This window comes from Syngnathoides biaculeatus, chromosome 2, assembly GCF_019802595.1.
Source record: "Syngnathoides biaculeatus isolate LvHL_M chromosome 2, ASM1980259v1, whole genome shotgun sequence".
Lineage (NCBI taxonomy): Eukaryota > Metazoa > Chordata > Actinopteri > Syngnathiformes > Syngnathidae > Syngnathoides > Syngnathoides biaculeatus.
Window position 1 is genome coordinate 11,188,249 of NC_084641.1, and position 22,569 is coordinate 11,210,817.

At 39.8% G+C, this 22,569-nt stretch overlaps 1 protein-coding gene across 1 annotated transcript in view; it reads left to right on the forward strand.

The window, feature by feature from the left end:
* The window catches only part of LOC133507818 (kelch domain-containing protein 8B-like), an 86,472-nt gene extending 67,026 nt beyond the window's left edge, over positions 1 to 19,446 (forward strand). Inside the window, exons 7-8 of the mRNA XM_061833294.1 lie at positions 8,920 to 9,021; positions 13,499 to 19,446. Coding sequence (XP_061689278.1) covers positions 8,920 to 9,021; positions 13,499 to 13,695 — 299 coding nt within the window. The 3' untranslated portion in view covers positions 13,696 to 19,446. The remainder of the gene's footprint in view (positions 1 to 8,919; positions 9,022 to 13,498) is intronic.
* Positions 19,447 to 22,569: the final 3,123 nt, after the last annotated feature.

Consider the following 22,569-nt stretch of genomic DNA (forward strand, 5'->3'; position numbering starts at 1 on the left):
CTTTACCAGCTGAACCACCGTGCCACCCCCATGTGAAAGTGTCATTGGAAATGTCACACAGTACAAACAGAATGTCCCATTTCAGATGGGAATGATGTAACTTGGCTGGAAATCCGGCCTGGTCTGAAATCCGACTATCTCTGTGAGGTTTGCCACCTCTCTAGGAGCATAACCTTTTGTGTTCTTCAAAATAAAATCAACAGAATTGTCAAAAAATAAAATAATTGTCTTCTTGGTGATCCAACTAATAACCCAGTAGGAAATATCCAAGCCTAAAGTTCTTTAGAATGAGAAGAAAATAAATCATAATTGTACTGCTTCGTTTTTTTTGTTTTTTTTCAAGTTAGACCCAGGTTTTATTTTTAATGTGACTCCAACGGGTATAGAGATGAACCTGTCGATGGTCATGGACGTGTTGGTTTCCCCTGGCCTAGACCAACTCTCAATAATATTTGGAGATAATTAAACTGACCTTCTGATGCCAAAATGACAAAATAAGTGCAAGTCCATGTACACTGCAAGAAGCCATTGTGGTTTTGTAACATCCCACTGTTGCCTTCCCAACATCGCAAGCACTGATATTATCCCATGATTAGAGGGTATATCAAATTGGTTCATGTTGGTTATATCGTGTCTACAAAATAATTACAGTTTGCAAAACGGTGAGAGACTACAGAGGTGCACAAGCTGTGTGAAAGATCCTCAGCTGCTGTCAGATCCTCACAAGTCTAAATTTGTTTTTCTCTCTGTGGAATGACACATTTACACTCTCCCTTGGATGTCTTGTTTTTGTGAACACGGTTATTTGAGGTTTTTTCCTTGATGGATGCCCCCCCGTGGTCAAAGCTTTGTGCATTATCTTTCTAACATATTCCCTTTGACGTATTTTGTCTACACTAACAAACTCGTACATAGGTAATACCGTTTGTGCTCATGAAAATCGAAATTGTGGATATTATCTATCTCTTTATTGGTATGTTTGACATACAGTATGTTATTTAATGGATTTAGGATGAGCAATTTATTTTCCTGGCATTTAGGGCCCTATTTTCATGGCCAGCGTAAATCTCTAATGGCGGGTGGCAGAAATCTGCCACAGGTGTGTTAAATGACATTTTAATAATGTTGCAGATGAGCGCAAGCCGGTGTATTTAAAAGAGGGGGCTCTGTGCCCCTGTGAGAGTAAACAGTCGAGGTCATGAACCGCCAATCAAAGTAACTCCTCTCATTCCCTTTAAGCATCTCGCATCTCGCATGGAAGTACATCTCCGTCGGGAAGAGGACGATGATGATGAAAAAAATTCAAATATAATCCCAGAGAGAATTAGTAACATTAAATAGTGGTTAGTATGCCTGTTGGAACATCTCTGTGCAGCGTTAGCGTGTTGTTGTTGTTTCTCCAGGTGCACTGGTCTCCTCCCACATGCTTCATAGGTTCATGGACGAGTCTTCATTGCCCATCGGTGTCAATGTGAGACTGAATTGCGTTTTTTCTAAATGTTTCCTGTAGTTGACCCTTAACCAGCCCAGAGTCTCCGCTACCTCTCGGCCAAAGTTAGATTGCGTAGGTTCCAGTTCATGGCTTTGGTTAATATATTGTATGAAAAAGTAACTTGACCATTGTCAAATAATGCTAGCCAGCCATGTGGATATTTATTCAGAAGAATATATGTATTTTTCTTTAACCAATAAATCGTGAATCACCTTTGAAGACAAGTCATTTCTCGCCTTACAGTACCATTGATGTAAGGAATAAAACAGTGAGATCATTCTTTATTTTGAAAGCCAGCATGCAAAATCCGACATCACGTTTGCAGTACAGTCGATGACATGTAATGCTAATTAATTAATTAATGAAAGCAAATGTTATGGCTCATTTCAAGGAAAAATATTTTATGGATGGAAAATTACAACAGCAACGAAAGAAAATAGTGGGTCTTTACTGCCTGGATTGAGTCAGAATGTCCGTACATCTGCGTAATACTCAATTTTGCTACATTTGGAAGTTGTGATTTCATTCACTTCTGTTGGCAAGCTTCTGCTTCTCAAAAAGAATCAGAGAGCTGGGATTACTTATATTTTAGTGCAGTTGGCTCATGCATTTGAATGAGGATTAGCTCTGTGGCTCAGGCATCATATCAAGAAGAAAACCATTCTTGGGATTCCGCTGTAATGTGTTTGTATTACAGGGTTTGTGATATGCCTGTGACAGTGGAACAGATTAATGGCAACTTGTACTTGTCAGGCTTGCCTCAAGACAAATATGTCTTGAAAAAGCACAAGGCCAAATTGGAAGCATTAGTAGACTGGTGCAGTCTGCAGTTTTTGCACCCCACTGTTCTTGCACATTCCCCACAACCCTGCTGGATTCGAGTGAGCTACAGTAATCGCTGTGTTAAGGATCATCTGCTAAAGAAACATCTCCAAACAAATGCAGCTCAGGTCTGGGTGCTCACTGTTGAGTACAAATGGTGGAAAGCCACTCAGGTTAAAATACCCAGTGCCCATCTTCCAGGAGTACTTTGAACACTCTCATTTCTCATAAGAAATGCATATTAGGGAATTGATGACAGGGTGATCAATAGGAGAGTGCTAATAATCACATGCGCATTGCAGCAGTTTTCTCAAGATGCGTACTCAAGAGAATGTTTGTGTGTGAGTGTGTTTATAGGTTATTATCACATGGCATAGATGGTATATTTGAAAAACATGTATTTACTTAGGGTAGTAAATCTAATCATTCATGGGAAATTTCCCTTCACACTTTCTAATATATTTTTGTTGCAAGCAATAGTGGATCACACTAGATATGAGAGGTTACAGTTCTCAAATGTATCTTACAATTGGAATTAATCTTCTTTTTTGAAAAAAAAAATATTCTCATAATATCACAACTTTACTCTTTTTTGTCGCATTACTATGTATTGTGTGTTTTTTTTCAGTGGGGGGGGGGGTTTATTCCCAATACTCCTTTATATGAAAAAGTTCTGAGATTTGTTCAATTGTGAACCGGGCCAGAGAGAATGTCGCGAAGGTTCCAGCTCCAAAATGTGACAGTGTTAGTATAATGTTGCATTTTCAATATTTTCCTTAGTCATAGACAAAACCCAGACATATGCAAGAGGCAGTGCTCTGTGAGGTTTTACAATTTGGCGCTAATACAAATTAGGCTGCTCAGATGTAGAGCTGCCCTCTAATTCACTCGCCTCAAATATTTTTTTGAGCCACGGAAAAGTTTCACACTGAGCGATATTTAATATTTAAGTATAGAAGCAAATGAAGACATATTACCAATAGAACTCACCATTACGCCGATTGTTGTTGGAGTTGGTGGAAGCCTTACACTTGCTTCTGTTCAACATGCCAGACCCGTTTTGGGTTAAATGGAGACAGCAACTCTGGAATTGTGTTGTGGTATTTATAGGTACCTTCATCCATCTTCTAACCCATTGTCTGAGCTGCTTATCCTCACAAGGGTTGCTGGAGTGCTGGAGCCTATCACGTTTATCTTCGGCAAAAGTCATGGTACAGCCAGAACTGTTTACCAACCAATCGCAAGGCACAAAGAGACAAACAACTAAATTCCACACAGGTGGGACCGGGATTTGAACCCCAGTCCTCAGAAGTGTGACGCAGATGCTCTAACCAGTCGCTCCACTGTTTACACGTATTTTTTTTTTTTATTAACATTGCATAAAATCTCTACAGTATTTTGTGCATTCTGGCAATTTCCAAGGCCTCATTTGCAAGCCTGCCTCCACAGATTGATAAAGCTGTGTTTTAAATTGGACTCTTGTTATAGTCTTTATCTTTTCTTCTTTTCGTGCTTCAGTATTTGGCCATTTCCCCATTTATGACACACATACAAAGGCACAGGCAGATTAAATTTCATAGTCCTATGATCAAGATAACATCTCTGTGTGGCTCCTTTGCTCATGACTGTCGAGTGACTTAGCGACACTTTACATCAAGTGCACCCCAATCCTTGCAACACTCCAAATTTAATTGGCTCATTAATAGCAATTTCCACCACATCCATCCGCATTCCTGTTGGGAGCTTCAACCTGCTGTCTCGCAGCCTGTTGGAAACCAATCTTACGGCAACAGCTTGTCTTCATTCAATCTTTGTCTGGTTTAGAGAATGCTGGTGTTCTTAAAAAATATATATATATATTATACACATCACACAAGCCAGACAACAAAACACTGCACACTAAGGTGCACGTTCGTAGAGCTAGGAGCAAAAATATATCTTTCCGAAAGTAAGAGCACATTATTCCACACATGTTCAGAGGTGACTCCAACGCTAATGAATCATTGCCATGAGTCATCTGGGATAGACTCCAGCTCACCTGTGACCCTAAATAGGAATAGTGGGAGAAAATAAATTAATTGCAACTCAAGAGTATATCATGAGGAGACTACTTTTATCCTATTCTTATTTTCAGGCAAGAAGAAAACAGAAAGAGTTACTCTTATGTAATTTTTTGTGGTCGTCTTTGATTTTTTTATTGCACTGTATTGTTGTATTGTTTATTGCATCTGTGATTGGTTGGCGACCTGTCTCCGATATACCTCACTTCTTTCCCAATCAGCGGGGATAGACTCTAACTCACCTGCTCATCCTGATGAGCATAAGCTGAATAGAAAATGGATGGATCAACACAGACCTCACTATGGCAGTTCCTCTGTTGGCTTTGGGTAGATTTATATTCAACAGAATACATTTCCAGAATAGACTTAACTGTAACTGCTGTATATTTGTTGAAAAAGCATTTAATTGCAAAGCATGAGTGTCGATCAACTGCCATAAAATGGTCAGACAATGCCAAGATTTAACAGCGTTGGAAAGGGTTTGGTTATTTAGATAACCACAGAGTGACTATCTTACAGGGATTTTTTTTTCCATCCATCCATCCATCCATCCATCCATCCATCCATCATTATCTGATCCGCTTATCCTCACGAAGGTCGGGGAAGTGCTGAAGCCAATCCCAGCTGTTATCGGGAAGAAGGAGGGGTACACCCTAAACTGGTTGCCCGCCAATCGCGGGGCACATTAAAACAAACAACCATTCGAACTCACCATCACACTTAAACCGCAAATTTGAGTCTTCAATGAATGCATGTTTTGGGGATGTGGGAGGAAACCTGCACAGGGGTGAACATGCAAACTCCACACAGGGCCAGGATTTGAACCCCTGTCCTCAGAACTGTGAGGCCAAGGCTCTAACCAGTCATGCCACTGCCACCTTGTTTTTGTCATACTAGTTTCCAGAGAGGCGGCACGGTCGATCAGCCGATAAAGCGTTGGCCTCAGAGTTCTGAGGTCCCCGGGTTCACTCCCGCACCTGCCTCTGTGGAGTTTGCATGTTCTTCTTGTGCCTGCGCGGGTTTCCTCGGGCCACTCCGGTTTAATTCCACATTCCAAAAACATGCAAAATTAATTGGACACTTTGAATTGCCCCTAGGTGTGATAGTAAGTGGTGTTTGTCTCGATCTGCCCTGCGATTGGCTGGCAACCAGTTCAGGGTGTACTCCGCCTCCTGCCCGTTGAAAGCTGGGTTAGGCTCCAGCACTCCCCGGAACCCTTGTCAGGATAAGCGGTGAAGAAAATGGATGGGATGGATACTTTCCAGAGAAGGCCACCCTGACAGCTACGGTACAGGTACGGTATGAAGAGCTTTGCTATCGATGCAGATAAACTTGAGAAATTCAAATAACCTCATTTGAGGCCTCTCAGAAAAAAATATGGAACTTGGGAATGTGTGGATAATATTTATCCATATTTCATTTTTTCCTGATGTGCCATTGATACAATATTGTCTCCCAAATACCTGTACTATAAAATGTTTCCTCAGCAAATTAAGTGACTTTTAAAATGTTCCTCACTATATCAATGTTAATAATTATATGAGTAAAATATCCACTTCTTACTTTCGGTAATTATAGCCAGAGTGATAAAAAGGGTAATGACAATTATTCTTTTCTTCATTGAAGTTTTATAGATATTAATGTTTCTACTATTATTATTGTGGATCAGTTGTAATGTAATTCTGCATTAATAAGTGCCCTAACTTTTAAAGTTAAAAAAAAAAAAAAATCAAGGCAAAGAGCAAAGTAAGCTAACGACTAATAAATCTCATCAACATGTTGAACATCAGGGTGCCTGTCAAATTTGCAGAAGTGAAGCGGTCTCAGCAGGCTTGTGACCACAGGCTTGTGTGCGCGAATGACATGCATTAAGTGGAGTGGTTTCAGAAATATTTAATGCATTTTTTGCACAATGCAATCTACTGTCACTATACCTCATTTCCATGTATTCCATCAAATAGCATGCATTCAAATGACATTGTGTGCGCACGATTTGACATTCATTCTGTGTATCCACCTATGCCTTTTCTGATGTATGGTATTTGTTGATATGTGTGCCCTTCTATTTCTATCTCTTATGTCTTTTTGTATGTGTCTTATTGGCTCATGAAGGCTGCAGAGTACTCCTGTCTGGAATAGAAAAACAGTAGGGAGAGGATTGATTCAGAGCTTTAAATAAACACGCTGTGCTCCCGCTGACTCCGCCAGACACGTACAGTATCTGCAGTATCGCTGACAGTTCTTGTGTGTACTCACACACACAAACACATTCATGTTTTATCTTGTGCTACATTCCACAAATTTAAGCAATATCTTTAGGCCTGGAGCCATATCTTGGTGGAGAGGTCTCTTTTATGAGGCTTTTATTGCTTGTGGCAATGTGCTCTTAGCATACTCCTGCCGCACAATAGCCCAAAAATACTATAATTGATCTTTGCATGTGGTACCTGTCCATACAGTAAGGTAGTCATACCATGAGGGAATCAGATTCAAATCAGAATCATCTTCATGCATGTTAAAACATGGAAGGAAGTTGCCCTCTTACAAGAGCCACTCTCATACTACTGTGACAAAATACTAATTCAGCTCATACAAACCCAAGTAGAGGGTTGTCCAGGAATGAAAGGATACAAGTAATGATGCAGAGACAAGTGCATAAATGATGTTGAGTCTTCAAAAGAGGGAAGGAGTTGGAAGATGTGATGACCAGAATATGGTGCGTCAAAGGGACTTTTCTCACTCTTTGTCTTGGTTCTTGCAGTGTGCAAGGCCGCAAGAATGGGTAGTAGGGTATCCATGATCCTCCAGGAGTTTGTAACAATATGCTGTTGTCAGATTTGATCTTTCTTTATAGCATTGCCAAAACAGACAATAATTCAATGACTTCTCTGGAGAACTGTCTCAACAGTTCCTGTGGCAGGCTTTGCCTCCACAGAAGCTGCAGCAAGTTCATCCTCTGCTTGGCCTTTTTGAGAATGCACTTGATGTTGGTCCATCACGTGAGATACTTCAGATCCTGACTCACTGTCTTGACAGTTGGACAGCATGAGGCGCAGCTGTGGTGAAGGACATTTCCTGAAGTCTTTAATCAGCTCTCTAGTCCTGAGCGTATTCAGTTCCAGGTTGTCGTGACCACACAAAAGCACCAGCCGCTGCACTTCCTGTCAAGACGCAACCTCCTGACTGTCAATGATGATGGTGAGGTTTTTGGAATATGACTTACACTGAGAGTACACAACCATACTAAGCTTGCTATGGTTATGGTGTTGTTGTGTGCTGTTTTCATGCCAAACATACCTGTACTTTTTCACACTTAGTTTCATTAGACCATTGAATTGGACCGTGGAATTTTCCCACATGCTTATTACCAGCAAAAATTGACACTGCACACCATATAATCCACTCGACATTGCTTCAGAAAAATTGCACTGCATTATTTTTCAGTTAAGGAATACATCCAGACACGTAACAATCCAACAAGTCATGGCTGTTTCTGTAGGTTTATCTATAGAATACATAGGACACAGCAGAAATAGTTACAAGCTTGAATACAATTCTGAAAACAGAACTCCAGGCTCCTCCTCATATATTTGCATGTTATCTAACTTTCCTAATAGCTGATCTTTTGCAGAGAGAAAATATGTCGGCGAACTGCTCGTGGCATCGCCCTTCCTTTCTCTAACTGCCGCTCTCCAGCCGCATCCACCTATCTGTGAACACAATTTCCTCTCCAACAATTATCTTTGGTAGTGATTCAGAGAAAACTGTGACGAGCAGGCTAGAAATGCAAACAGAACATTATTATGTGTTTACGTGCACAGAACCTGAATCGGAAAAAAAACCCCTATTCTTTGTAAATATTTCTTGCCATTATTGTTGCTACTGCAGTGCTACTCCTATTTTTTTTTTTTTTTTTTGAGTGTTCCATCTTAGTGAGCATTTCATGGGAAGTCAGGATCCCCAGGCTGTAAAGTGGTGCATATGTGCACATAAAGTGGGGCAAAAAAGTATTTAGTCAGCTACCAAGTGTGCAAGTTCTCCCACATAAAAACATGAGGGATATTCATCATAGGTATACCACACCTATGCGAGACAAAATGAGAAAAGAGAAACCCCGAAAAACGCATTCTCTTTAAACTCAACTTGCTGTGTTTGGAGGAGAAAGACTCCTCAGTTGCATCTGAAGAACACCATACCTAATGTGAAGTATGGCGGTGGAAGCATTACGCTTTGGGGGTGTTTTTCTGCAAAGGGACCAGGAGGACTGAACTGTGTAAAGAAAAGAATTCATCAGCAAGGACATTGATGATGAAACACGGCTGGGTACTTCAGCATGACAATGATCCCAAATACACTGCCTGGGCAATGACTGCTTCATGAGATGTTCAGCTAAAATTTTACGTTACTAATTCAGCTGGGAGAGGCTGCGGTTCCCCCTGATTCTGTCAAGGACAAATGTTAAATACAGAACAGTTTCATGAGCTAACCTTCGAAAGATATTTGGTAAAAGATTAATCTGTTTTTCCTCTCTTTCACCTCTATCAGGTATCTGGCTCAAACCCAGTCGAACATCAAAGATGCGAGAGAAGAGGGCGGACTTTGTAGCAGGATGTTTGAGCGGACGGGTAATCGTGGCTGGTGGTCTCGGTCAGTACTTTTTGACTTTATTATGTTTACTCTTTTCAATATTCTGGTATTGTTCTTCGAATGAAGAGGGCATTTATGGTGGGGCTACAGCTGTTTCCGTCTCCTGTTTCAGATCTGCTTTCTCTGAAACAACATAAGAATCAAGTTTTTAAGAATGTGGAAGCATTTAGTCACGACAGCAACTCAACCTTGAAATGATAGGCCACGTAGACACCGAGGAGTGGGGTCAGCCGATGCTGAGGTGCACAGTGCAAAGAGGTCACCAACTTTCTGGTGATTCAATCGCTACAGACCTCCAAATTTTATGTGGCTCAGTGCTTTTCAAATAGTGGGGCGTGACTCCGGGAGTGGGGGAGTCACGTTGCGATGCCAGGGTGGGCGTGTGAGACCCTGAAGAACATGATTTGCAACAATTTACAAGGAAAATGATTAATTTTCTGTTACAGACTGAAAACAACTTTAACAAATGTATATTAAAGATATAGATATTACAAGGTCATATTGAACCCGATAGATTAGGAGATTTCACTTCAATTCATGAATAAATCAAGTCAGATGAGCAAATACGGGTATATATGTATACTGTATAAAATACAAGCATATTTTACTGTTCAATGATGATAATAATGAGACGTTACAGGACATTTCTTCAGCTAGCAGCTCCCTCACTATACATTTCATGGGAAATACACAGAAAAGATCTCGTCAGACTCACATAATCACAACCTCCCTCCACACAGACACATTCTGAATTAAAATGAATTCTTCATCAACTTTTCATTTACCCCTTGACTGAACAAAATTTGTACAAGTAAATACAGCGTGAGTAATTATTACAATTAATCAGAGGTCACCCCCCCCCCAATGACATGGTTGTTAAGGTGATATTGACTGTCCAATTGTGCAACTGTAAGCAACATGACTCATGCAGACCATTACTGATTTAATTTCAATGCCACTTCTTCTTGCCCAAATTTCTCTTTGTATAGCAAATCCACGCACACCACCCACTCGTGTCACTCCTCTTTCAGGTGATCTGATCATTTGGTTCGAATTTGTTGATAATAAGTAATGTAAGATACTGCGAACTTTGCTAGCTATCACATTACGTAACATGATTTTGCAATGGCGATTAGAACTAGAACCTCCTGACTGAGGCAAGCACGCCAACTGCACAATCACCATGCTACCAAAAAATGCTTTTTTTCCCTCGTAAATTGTCCATACAGTGAAGAAAATAAGTATTTGAACACCCTGCTATATTGCATGTTCTCCCACTTAGAAATCATGGAGGGGTATGAAATTTTCATCATAGGTGCATGTCTACTGTGAGAGACATAATCTAAAAAGGAAAATCCAGAAATCATAATGTATTGTTTTTTAACAATTTATTTGTGTGATACAGCTGAAAATAAGTATTTGAACACCTGAGAAAACCAATGTTAATATTTGGTACAGTACCCTTTGTTTGCAATTACAGAGGTGAAACGTTTCCTGCAGTTGTTCACCAGGTTTGCACACACTGCAGGAGGGATTTTGGCCGTGACGTCTTAGTGTATTACCAACAGTCACCTTGGAAACAGTGGTCCCATCTTTTTTCAGGTCACTGACCAAGTCCTGTCGTGTAGTCCTGGGCTGATTCCTCACCTTTCTAAAGATCAATCAGACCCCACGAGGTGATATCTTGCATGGGGCTCCACTCTGATTGAGATTCACTGTCATGTTTAGCTTTTTCCATTTTCTAACGATTGCTCCAACAGTGGACCAGCCGTGTGGAGATGTACAATTTTGTCTCTGGTGTCTTTGGACAGCTCTTTGGTCTTGGTCATGTTACAGGTTAGAGTCTTTCTAATTGTATGGGATGGACAGGTGTCTTTATGCAGCTAACGACCTCACACAAGTGCATCTGATTCAGGATAATACATGGAGTGGAGGTGGACTTTTAAATGCTGACTAACAGGTCTTTGAGGGTCAGAATTGAATCTGATAGACAGGCGTTCAAATACTTATTTGCAGCTGTATCACACAAATAAATCATTAAAAAAAAATTCATACAATGTGATTTCTGAATTTTTCTTTTGAGATTATCTCTCTCACAGTGGACACGGACAAACGATGCAAATTTCAGACCCCTCCATGATTTCTAAGTGGGAGAACTTGCAATATAGCAGGGTGTTGAAATACTTATTTTCTTTACTGTAGCTGTGAAACATGAATATGGATGGATGTTTGTCCATATACACTGAAATTAATCAACCCTAACCATAAACCAAAGTAAAGATGGCTTACAGTGTGCTCCATCTTACCCAAATGAGGATAAGCATGAAAGAAAGTTAATGGATGAACTGTATTATTTTCTGCAATATAGAAACAGGATGGATGGATCTGCTTTCGAGGAGACTTCAGCATGCAGCCTAGCATTTTCCCAACAACTACAACAGAGCAGGTCAGGGCATATAGCTCTTGTTTCGAAGCCAAGTCCTTCGCAGGAACACCAATAAAGAAAAAAACACATACTGTACCTCTAGGTGATATTTGGTGACCAGCTAGTGTGTAAATGAAACACCCAGGGATGAATCCCTGGATGTTTCAGAGAAGAAAACAAATCTCAAGCAATGAATAAGAAAAGAAGAATATTTCACACTTAGAGGCCTTGGAGAGAAAATGAAAGTAGGGTGGACTCAGATCAGAGGAGACTCAGAAGAAATGACTGCAGATTGGTTATAAAAAGGAGAAGTAGATAAAAGGTCTGGAATGAAAAGATTACGCTCAAGAAATGAAAGGAATTGAAAGTGGACTTTGGAAAGAACAACAAAGGAAAGACCGGATGAAGGATGGGATTAATGGAAGAAAAAATAAGAGAGCAGCTGGAGAATCGGCATAACATCTGTGGACCGAAAAATCAAAGCAATGACGGGAAGCCTTTGAGCAACAGGAATAGTGCATGCGCGCATGGGTGCGCGCCTGACTGTGTGTTTTCATAAAAGTAACGAGGAATGTAGTGGTCCAAGCACAAGCTGAGCCATCCCAGCACTCACTATTGCACAGCAAATCTCACCCTCCGACACAAGTCTCCATGGAAACGGAAATGACAGGATTCTAGCGAGATTTACAGTATAAATCTAGCTTTGCACCTGATCTTAGAGGAAGCATGAAAGAAGAAGGGAGTAAAGAATAAGAAAGTCTCAGCAGAGCCATGAAATTTGGTCACATGCCATCTTGAAATCAGCCCTGTTACTGTCATTTAAATGGTGAGAAAACCTCTTGTGGTCAAAAATGGATTGACTGTTGTTCTACATTACATTTGCATTTAAATTTGTTCTATGAGCCCAAAAAGTGAGGTTTAGTGTGCAGCACAATGACAGCTTCATTATTGTCCCATTCCCCAATTTTCTTTTTACATTAAGTAGCATATTTTTGGCGGCACAGTGGTTCAGCTGGTAAAGCGTTGGCCTCACAGTTCTGAGGACCCGGGTTCAATCCCGGCCCCGCCTGTGTGGAGATTGCATGTTCTCCCCGTGCCGGCATGGGTTTCCTCCGGGCACTCCGGTTTCCTCCCACATCCCAAAAACATGCAACATTAATAGGAAACTCTAAATTGCCCTTAGGTGTGATTATGAATGCGACTATTTGTCTCTATGTGCCCTGCGATTAGCTGGCAACCAGTTCAGGGTGGACCCCGCCTCCTGCTCGTTGACAGCTGGGATAGACTCCAGCACTCCCTGAGACCCTCGTAAGGATAAGCGGCAGAGAAAATGGATGGATGGATAGCATCTTTTTGCGCTTTCCCGATTGCTTTCTTTTTAAACTAGGAGAGTCCTTTGTGTTTGCCACTGCTGTTGTTTGGTTTTGTATCACAACAACACAACAATAAAATGATTATTTGACTAAATGGTGATTTCTTCCCAGTATTCAAATTTTTGAATTCCTGATTTTGTGGGTTTTTTGAGCTGCTGTGAGCTGCAAATAAATACTTCAAATTGTTTAAATTGTGGGCCCTGAATCTATATCGATGAAAGTTCAACTTTTTCAATGGAGTTATGGAGTTCCATGACATTCACATTTTTTGGAAAGTATACACACCCTAAAGATATAAACATATATATATACACACACAACACATATGGCCAATCAGACAGAGGGTCCTCTCTGATTGGTTTAGAGACCATGATGGGCTTCATGTGTCTGCTTTCAAGTCACGGAAATATTTTTTTCACTTCCAAATGACTGGAAACCTGTACGTACAGTCACCATTCAGAAATTAGTGCACATATACAACCAAATGAGTCACACTGTAGTGTCCTGTCTTGGAAAAAAAAAAAATAATAAATTACACCACCACAGCAGCTCACTAATCCACAGATCTGTGGGAGATCGAGTTTACCTTACACACTTCAAATGTGATATCTATCTTTTTTTGTTATTGAAAATATATTTTTTCCCAGTGATTTGTTTTAATTATATCTCAATTTTGCAGGCAATGAGCCGTCACCCTTGGGTTCGGTCGAGAGCTACAACCCGATAAAGCGTCGTTGGGAGTACACGGTGCCTATGCCCACCGCTCGCTGCTCGTCTGCACTCCTGCAGACCTCCAGCATGCTTTTCATCATCGGCGGGGTGGCGCAAGGTCCGAGCAATGCCGTGGAAGCTCTCTGCTTACAGGAAACAGTCTGACCACGTGCACAGAAAGCAAATGCACGCCGCCGGTGACGCTTTTGTGGAAAAGGCCCACATATATTTCCTTGGATATAGAGGCTATCAACCACACAGACTTTCCTACTTTCAGGCGCGACTTACGGATGCCTCTTGATGGTACGAGAAATCCGCAAGCATTTCCAAAAGAAAAAAAGGCATTCGGGGACATTTGCTGACAGAGCTCGACGAATAAATACAAGGACAGTCAAGATCGCTGTGACTGATAAGGAGAGAAAACTGACAGCTTGTCTTCCTTGCAGATGTCAAGGGAAGATGAAAAAAGAGCAAAAAATAGACATACACACACACGATCTTAAGATTTCACATGCCTTTGAACTCTTGAGCAGTTTTCAGAATAAAAGCAGGGTACTTTTCTGGATCTTAAAGGAACATAGGGCCATATATCTGTCGCGCTCCCCTGCTGCTGTGTCAGCAATCTGACATTTTTCTATGATTCTCTTTTTTTTTCATGTAATGATGTGATTGTGGGAAAATGTGTTTTGTAATTCAATTTTGTTACAGTGTTAGTGTTCACATTCCTGGTAACTTACTAAATGTATGTGTGTATTAGCAGTTGCTTTGGTGGCTGGGCAGTAGAACATGTTCAATTGAGAGCAACTGAAATTTGAAATAATAATAATTTGATCATATAGGGCGAAATACCTAAAATTATGTGCTCCTAGCTAACATAAAGCCCATGAATGCAAATGTTCTTTTTTTTTTACTTGAGGATTGTGTGCCCCCCATTGCTCTTTAACTTAAATCTTGAGGATCATGTGTCCACAAACAACGGGGAAACCCTCCATGCTGCACCACTGAACTCCAAAGTTTTGGATGGTCACCACGACCCCACCAGATGTTGACCCCAGTCACTGTGCTTCTTTTTATCCCCAGCCTTGAGCAGTAAAGTGATCAGTCGCCACCGACATTGCCCGTCACACTAGATTCATGTACTTTTTTTTGTTTGTAGACGTTCAATGACAGCTGCTGGATTCGCTGGCCTCCCCAGCTACCGTTACCGACACCTTTGTTGTGTTTTCTCCATCCACCTCCTCAACTGCAACACCCAAAATTTTAGATAAAAATGCAATTGAGCTAATAGGTATGCATACCCTGGCAGAATTTGGATTTTTAGGTAATTCTGAGAAAGCAAAATTGGATCTTTCACTCATTACTAGTGAATGGGTGAAGCCATCAGTTATCAAACTTTTTTTCTTGCTTTTTTTCTGGATCATAAGTACGACAACAATTATGATTCTGATGAAAAGTTAAGAATTTTAAAAACAGTCTTTGTGGTAGTTTGGGTTGCGATACAGCTGATCATTATTTTCGGTACACAGCCATTATATATCCAATACCTGTAAACAACACCATGGCTCTATTTCATGAAGTGCTCTTTTCAGGTCTATCCCAAATTCCCAATCATGGTTCACAGAATTTAAGAGTAATGGCTTTCTTCTGATGACTCGACCATGGAGCCCATTTCTCTTTAAATGCTTCCTGAGTGCTTCTCGTGAAACAGCCCCACCAGTTTTTCTCCTGAGAGTCCTCAATCTCAGCTGATGTTATTTGTGGTTTTTCGTTTTATCCTGAAGAGTTTTTCTGGCAGTTGTGGCTAAAATTTTTGACCATGGCTTGCTTTCAACAGAATTTCATTTTCCACAAGGGGGTTGTTTTTGTAGCCCCTTTGTAAGGACTTTGAATCATTATATTATTCATTATGTATAACACTTAACTTGACACTTAACATACAAAACAACATAAACAATTGCTTGCTTTTTAAGTCACGTTAGTGAATTTGGCAGCAGTAAAAAGTATAGCATAAAATTGTTACAGACAATGTGGCAGATGTCACTTAATACACATGGGAATCAAAATGCTTTATTGCATGATGATATATATAAAAAAAAACAATACATGGCGACCCAACACAAACAGATCCCAATCTGTAAACTGTACAAAAAATGTTGATGTAACAACCCCCCGCCCAAAAAAAAAAATTCCATAATTTTATATGGGAATTCCTACGTAACTAGCCTCTTCTGGTATACATTTAATGGACTTAACTACAACATGCATGCTGTACACTCTTGTTCAAACAAATTTATCCCACAAAAGAAAAAAAAATCGTCTAGCACTTTGCAAAAAGGCTACGAGTCATTAAACACACCTTTTGGTACTTAGAGTACATTCATTCATATATAAGGATTAGGCAAATTGAAACGTAGATTAGATTGGCCAATTGTAGCTCCATCGGAAGAAACTCAAAAACAAACTTTAATTCTGATAATTAGTTCAAGTTGCATTCAAGGACCACCAACAAGCGAGAACATCTCAAAACCAATTTATAAAAGCATCACTTCATTAACAACAACAACAGCAGAAAGTTAAAAAAATATGTTGCTTAAGTAAGACGGTATTTATATTGCTTTGGCCCCTAGACAAAAACAGCAAATAGAAAACTTTTGCAGTGAATAACGGAGATTAGATTCCCAAAACATTGCAAATATCCAGATTTGTGAATGCTATAATGTGATATATGTTGGTTTACTGCATGATTGAAATAGATGCTGTACATAACTCATTTCAGAAATAGTTTTTTCCCCTGGTCGAGAGTATAAATAATGTTACTATAATTATATTTTTGGGTGAGAAGATCAAAAAATCTGAACCAATAACAAGATGTTCAGATGACAGGTGTATGCTTCAGATGTCTGGACCAGCTGCACGCTCAATGAGCCAATCCGTCTTTTAATCGCTATTTATTTCATGCATCAAAGCAAGTCCTCTTAATTCAAAATAAAGAGAGGTCCATCTGATCACAGGATGCTCATTTCAAATATAGCCAAGAAAACACAGATGAAGAGGAGAAGACAAAAACATGCGTCGGACGAGTGAAAGACAAGCACAGGTCTAGAAACACACACGAATGCACACACTGGCTTTTCTTTGGCTGTTGCAGTTTTTATTTCTGGTCTGCTTGCAGACCGATTTTGTTATCTCTTTTGAGGGATGGTGCCAAGAGACAGTTTATTTTTTTTTTGGGTGTTCACAATTTGGTTGTGTTAGGTGCAGGTCACACATCGGCAAGAGCTTACACATAATGGATTTTTCTGACAGTGCAAATGCATTTTTCTCTCAGTTATGACTGCAGTTGGATCTAGGAACAACTACAGCCAAAAGTCACGCATATGATCTTGTGAGCTGTGAAGTAAGCAAAGTATTTTGAGGTTTTGCATCGGAATGTTGTGTCTTGCTGCTAAAGAAAATTGAAAACTGATGCATTCGGTATGCATAATGGGTCCATCCCCATTTTTGCAATTGTGAGACTGAGTCATTGTTTCATTTTGCCAGCATATGGTACTTGTGAGCCTTTCTGGGAAATTTCTTGAAAACCTCAACATTTTTGGGCCATCTGTAGGTTGGACAGTGTCATCTTCAAATTTCCTCTCGTGTTTTTCTCTGCTCCCCCTCAAAATTCCCTTCAAAGAAATCTAAGGCTTCTTTGTTAGATTGCCCTCCTTTCTGAATTTTATTTTTAACATAATCTCCGTCACTCCCACATTGAACCACAGTGGCATGGATCAGATGTTCTATATGTGCCGGGTTCGTTTCTCATCGGATTAAAATTGTACTTGTACCGCCTCTCACAGACAGTTGAGCGAAAAGAACAGGAGGATTCAGACCTGGTAGAAGCCAATTACATGCTGCACCCTTTAAACAGGCCACGGTTAGGCGGATGATGAACATGCCTGCTTGAATATGAAGCCAGGAGAAGAGCCAGGAGAAAATTACACCGCCTGCAGGGCATCCGGTGCCGGTGTTCTTAATGTCCCAAACAGGCTTCACCAGCAGCACGTTGATTCCAGTCCGTAAGGGATTCTGTTATCCACCTGCGGAGGGAGTTGGGGACGTTGAGCTGGGAGAGCTTGTCCTGGAGGAGTGATGGGTCGATTGAGTTGATGGCAGAGCTCAAAGGGTTCTGCCAGGGAGTGCAGATGTAGCAGAATGGAAAAGAGGGCCCGGTTGACCACGTCGTCTGCGCACCTATGAGCTTTGTAGCTGAACTGGATTTAGTCCAAGAGGGAGGAGAAGATTGGTTGGCTGCAGCTTTTCCATTTGCATCTATACTGTATAGACAAACAACTCGAGTATTCAGGTTGACATTCATAGCTGACTGTTCATCATGCCAGCATTTAGAATGTATGAAGGTACAAGAGTAGCAGGAGAAAAGTGATGCAACCACAAATAGAATAGGAAGTTGAGATGTAGACTCCAACCCTGAAAATAAGAACTGTGAAGGAGGCTAACAGGCTAACCACTATTTCAATGTGCTTCCATAATGTAAAGGAACAAGCAAAACCTTGCCATGCGCTGGTTTTCGATTTAGACAAGTGATGCCTTACTTCAAAAGTTTACTCAGCGTATAATATATAGATTTCATAACATTTACAGTTATCGAGTCATTTTGAAACTTGATCTGGCATGTTTGGATGTCCAAGGCTCACACTCTCACGACCAAACGATTCAGGGGTGGCAAATGGGAATGGAAAATGCTAATGCAGATATGCAGTATCTGCATATGGATGTAGTTCCAGCATATTTGCATAAATAAAACTCCCAAGAGCCTGTGAGGTTCATTTATTAATACAGTATATCCATTGCAGACTTAAAGCTGGTTATGAGTGAGAGTCTAACTTGCAAGTAGCGCATTCTCACACAGGCACCATCTTTTCTTTGTGGAGATGGCCCTGTCAAGAAAAAGATTACGATTCCAATAGTTTTAACACATATACACAATCTTATTTTTTTAACGTTTTGTTTGTATTATGGGTACTTTGTGTTGTGGATTGAGGTTGTGAGGTGACAGATATGTCTCTGTGTTGTTTAGTTTGGGAGTTCCTGTTTCTCAAAGTGTTTGTAAGCAGTTGCTCCAGTTTACCTTCATTGTTTTGTGTGATCAATTGGGAGGGGTGCAAACTATGGCCTTATTTACCATCAAAAGTCCTGTAATATTTATTCATCTTGAATTTCCAAAATTTACTCCACCTTCAAATGACTTGGCCCATCTGTCAATTTGAAAAAAAATCTTCTAAGGGCCTTGAGCACAAAAGTTTACCCAACCCTGAGATGAATTGTGTTCATGTGAGTGAGTTTTGAGTTTAAAAGCTAAGTGAATGTTGAGCATCGATGAACACCGTTCAGTTTGACTCAGAATTCAAAATAATAACCACTGTTGAATTGATTATTCAAGTGAAGCCTTTTTGGACACGCTTTGGAAAGTAAGAGACCAAAATTCTGCTCCTGTTGTGATCCCTCTCCTTTTCTCTCTTTCTCTCTCGCTCTCTCTTGCTGTACTGTGCTGTGATACTGTACTGACACAGTGATTAACATGATAGAAACATGAAAAAAATGCTTTGTGGTCTCAGTGAACTATTACTGTGTGATCTGTGTGCAAAAGTAATTACTGCACTGGATGCAGTGTTCAAAAAGTGATGGGATGAAGTGCTGGAAATTGTGATCATTCCCACATAAAATCAATGATGTACATATTGTATATCATGTTGCTTCACCCCCCCCCACTTCATTAGGACAACAACTAAAGCGAACCATTTAACCACAACGATACCTACAAATTGTTCCATTGAAAATGAAATTAAAGACTGTTTTGAAAGTCAGGCACACTATTAAATTATTGTAGTATTACTTCAGCTACCCACCTTTACCACTTTAGATACATGCACAAACCTCACTATGTGAAATATTAAAACACACACACACACACACACCACACACACACACACCACACACACACACACACCACACACACATTTGATCAAGCAATTTCTAAAATGTTATACGTTGCCACAAAAATACATTTTGTCATATTAGTGGAATATTATTTGCACAAGTTTTGAACAGGAATATATAATATAAAATAAAGCTCATGAATTAATTTTAATATTTTCAGAATATATTACTTCAAGTTAACACAAATAACAATCAACTAATTTTTTTGCATGAAAGGGGGATGTGCAATTTAAGCATTTGTTAAAATGTTATCACAGTGGAGACAATTTAATGATTCCTTGCTGTTAATTCGAAACATTTTAACAGCAAAAATATTGTTGTTCTACCAAACTTGGAATCTTGCGCTGATAAATTGATTGAACAGCAATCATTCAAATGTATGTTGTAATATTTTAATATTCTTCCTGAAGTTGAATTCAGTTCCAATTCTATTTATCCTCTGTTACTTGTGCTTTCATAGCCCGTAATTTGCATTGACTAAACGATCAAATCAATTTGTATTAATGATTTTATTGACATATCTCAGATAATTACAAAGTGGCCAAAATAAGTCCTGTTGAGATGTGGGACGTATTTTCCTCGATTCAGCAGGCATATTATTCGTTTGACAGGCAAACTCTAAAAGCATCAGCAAGAAGCTAGCGTGTAATCGTTGAAAATAGCTGAGAACGCAAAATGCCCCACTGTGTGCCGTTAATGGTAAGTGTCCATCTGCGCTCCAGTGGTGCAGCCCCATTACGATGATAATGATTAACACAATTTGTTAATCCCTCTCAGAACAAGCTAACTGTTTTTTCAATTGCACAATAACGTTAAGTAACTGGATGATGTATTATTTTATTATTATATGGTAATAATGGTGATCACATCAATTGTAAGTGTTGTGCTTGCCATAAAAGATGAATGTGACTCTTAGTTGTGTTCAAGATGTAACAGATAAATTAAGGTGGATGTATTTAATAGTGGAGTAGTACATTAATCGGCTTGATTGATGATGGTGTCATGTCCAAATGGAAGGCCTCCCGGCAAGCCTGACCCACCCCATTAGTTTAGCTTCCAAACGGGTTTTTGATCCATTGAGAGCTCGATTCAGACATAACACAGAACCGCGACATAATCGACATGACATTCAGTCTTGTTCATTTCCTGATAATAGAACATACACACACACACTATTGCAGTGAATATTTTGCGAAGGACTTTGTATTTCGGTTTGTCACTCAGGTTGATCAGAATGATGATGATGATGATAATGGGTCTGGCAGGCTTTGGGTCTCACAGCAGTGCAGTAGTTCAGTGCCTATACTAAATGTGAGGTAGTGCCTCTAATATGAATCTTGTTCTATAATAAAGTCTTTTGACTTGCTGTCTAAAACCCTTGTGTGCAAGAATCTCTTCCACCCCACCACCCTTTTCCTATGTCGTGTCAGTGTAACTTTAGAAGATGAAAAAAAAAAAAAAAAAAAAAACAATTGATGAAGAATGTTGAGTGATAATTAGTGGTAAATGTCATAATCTTTTTTCATTTTATGTTATCTTCTTGTGAACTGTGTTCATGTCTTATACTGCAGTTGTACTTTTTATTTCCACCAAGATAAAACTGGACACACCAGTACTCCGCAAAGTATTTCTGAAACAAAATGACAATTCAATACTGTCACAGTTAAAAATCCCTTTCCCGAAAAAAAGCCACACGAGCTGTTTTGCATATTTCTTATGCGTATTCTTATATCTTACACACAGCTCCAAAAAAATGACGAATTTCCTTGTGACTATTTTCCAGTGTGCACAGGGCCCAACAGCAATATTCCGAAAGATCTCTGAAGTATAAATTAAATGTGACACAATAATAACAGACAAACCATAAAAAAAACATCTTCCCCCGCTATTTGCCCTCGGGCATACCAGTTGGAAATCTTAACAGGACACAAAAGGAACGATTGATACTAATAAAAACTACAAATCTACAACAGTAATGTAAAAATTTGGTGAAAAAAAAACAATAATAAAACACTGTTTTGATGGAGAAATCAGTATTTTCCTCAGACTATTAATCTTTTAATTACAGTGAATAAGTGTGAGTATAAAACAGTTTGTGAGGCTTCTCCAGTATAATACACCTTTCTTGTTCTCCCATCTAGTGGAAAATAGGTGGAACTACAGCAGTCGAGTTGTGGAGTCAGAAATGCCTTTGATTTATGATGAAACTTACTTTCACCCGTTCCTTCATCACCTGTTGATTGAGTTCCTGTGTCTTTAGATGGTTGCATACCCCGATAAATAATGCTAATTTATAGATTTTAAATCAGTAAATTTAGACTCACAGGTGTAATGTGGTTTTGTAAAAAAATCCTTCATGAATGTGAACTGCAGTTTTGCTGGTTACCAGTTAGGCCTAGTGACTCGATGTGATCATCTATTAGAAACATTCAGTGCGAAAGTTGCTGTTGGTTCTGTTTGACTTCATCCCAGATCTACTTCATGATATTTCTTGAAAAAGCGAGGAGTAAGTCACCTGAATGAGACAGATTGTACTGCTTGGAATGTTGTGCTTTTTCACTGAAAAAAACTCGAGGCCATACATCGCTGGAGAAAACCCACGCAGGCACACGGAAAGCATGCAAACTCCAAACAGGCAGGGCTGGGATTTGAACCCCAGTCCTCAGAATTGTGAGACAGATCTGCAAACCAGTCATTCACCATACCGCCATTACACTGTTTTGTAATGTGCTTGACCTCATGAGACACATTAGGAGAGCTAGAGCCAAATCTTCAATTAGTGTGTTAGTTTTTGGAATATTTAATGTAATATGTGTACATGGATGTTCCAAGACACTTTAATGCACAGATAAGCGAGTGCATCAAGAAGTATGAAGCTTTCAGGATGTCACCATCATTGACTATTTAGAACCGAGAGCAACAGCCATTCAGGGCCAGTTTCTTCGGGATTTATCGCTGAAAAGAGAGCCTGCACCCCTGGTGGCCCGCAGTGTGCAGCGATTGATTTCAGCCTATCCCCACTGTGGAATTGTGGCTCGACTA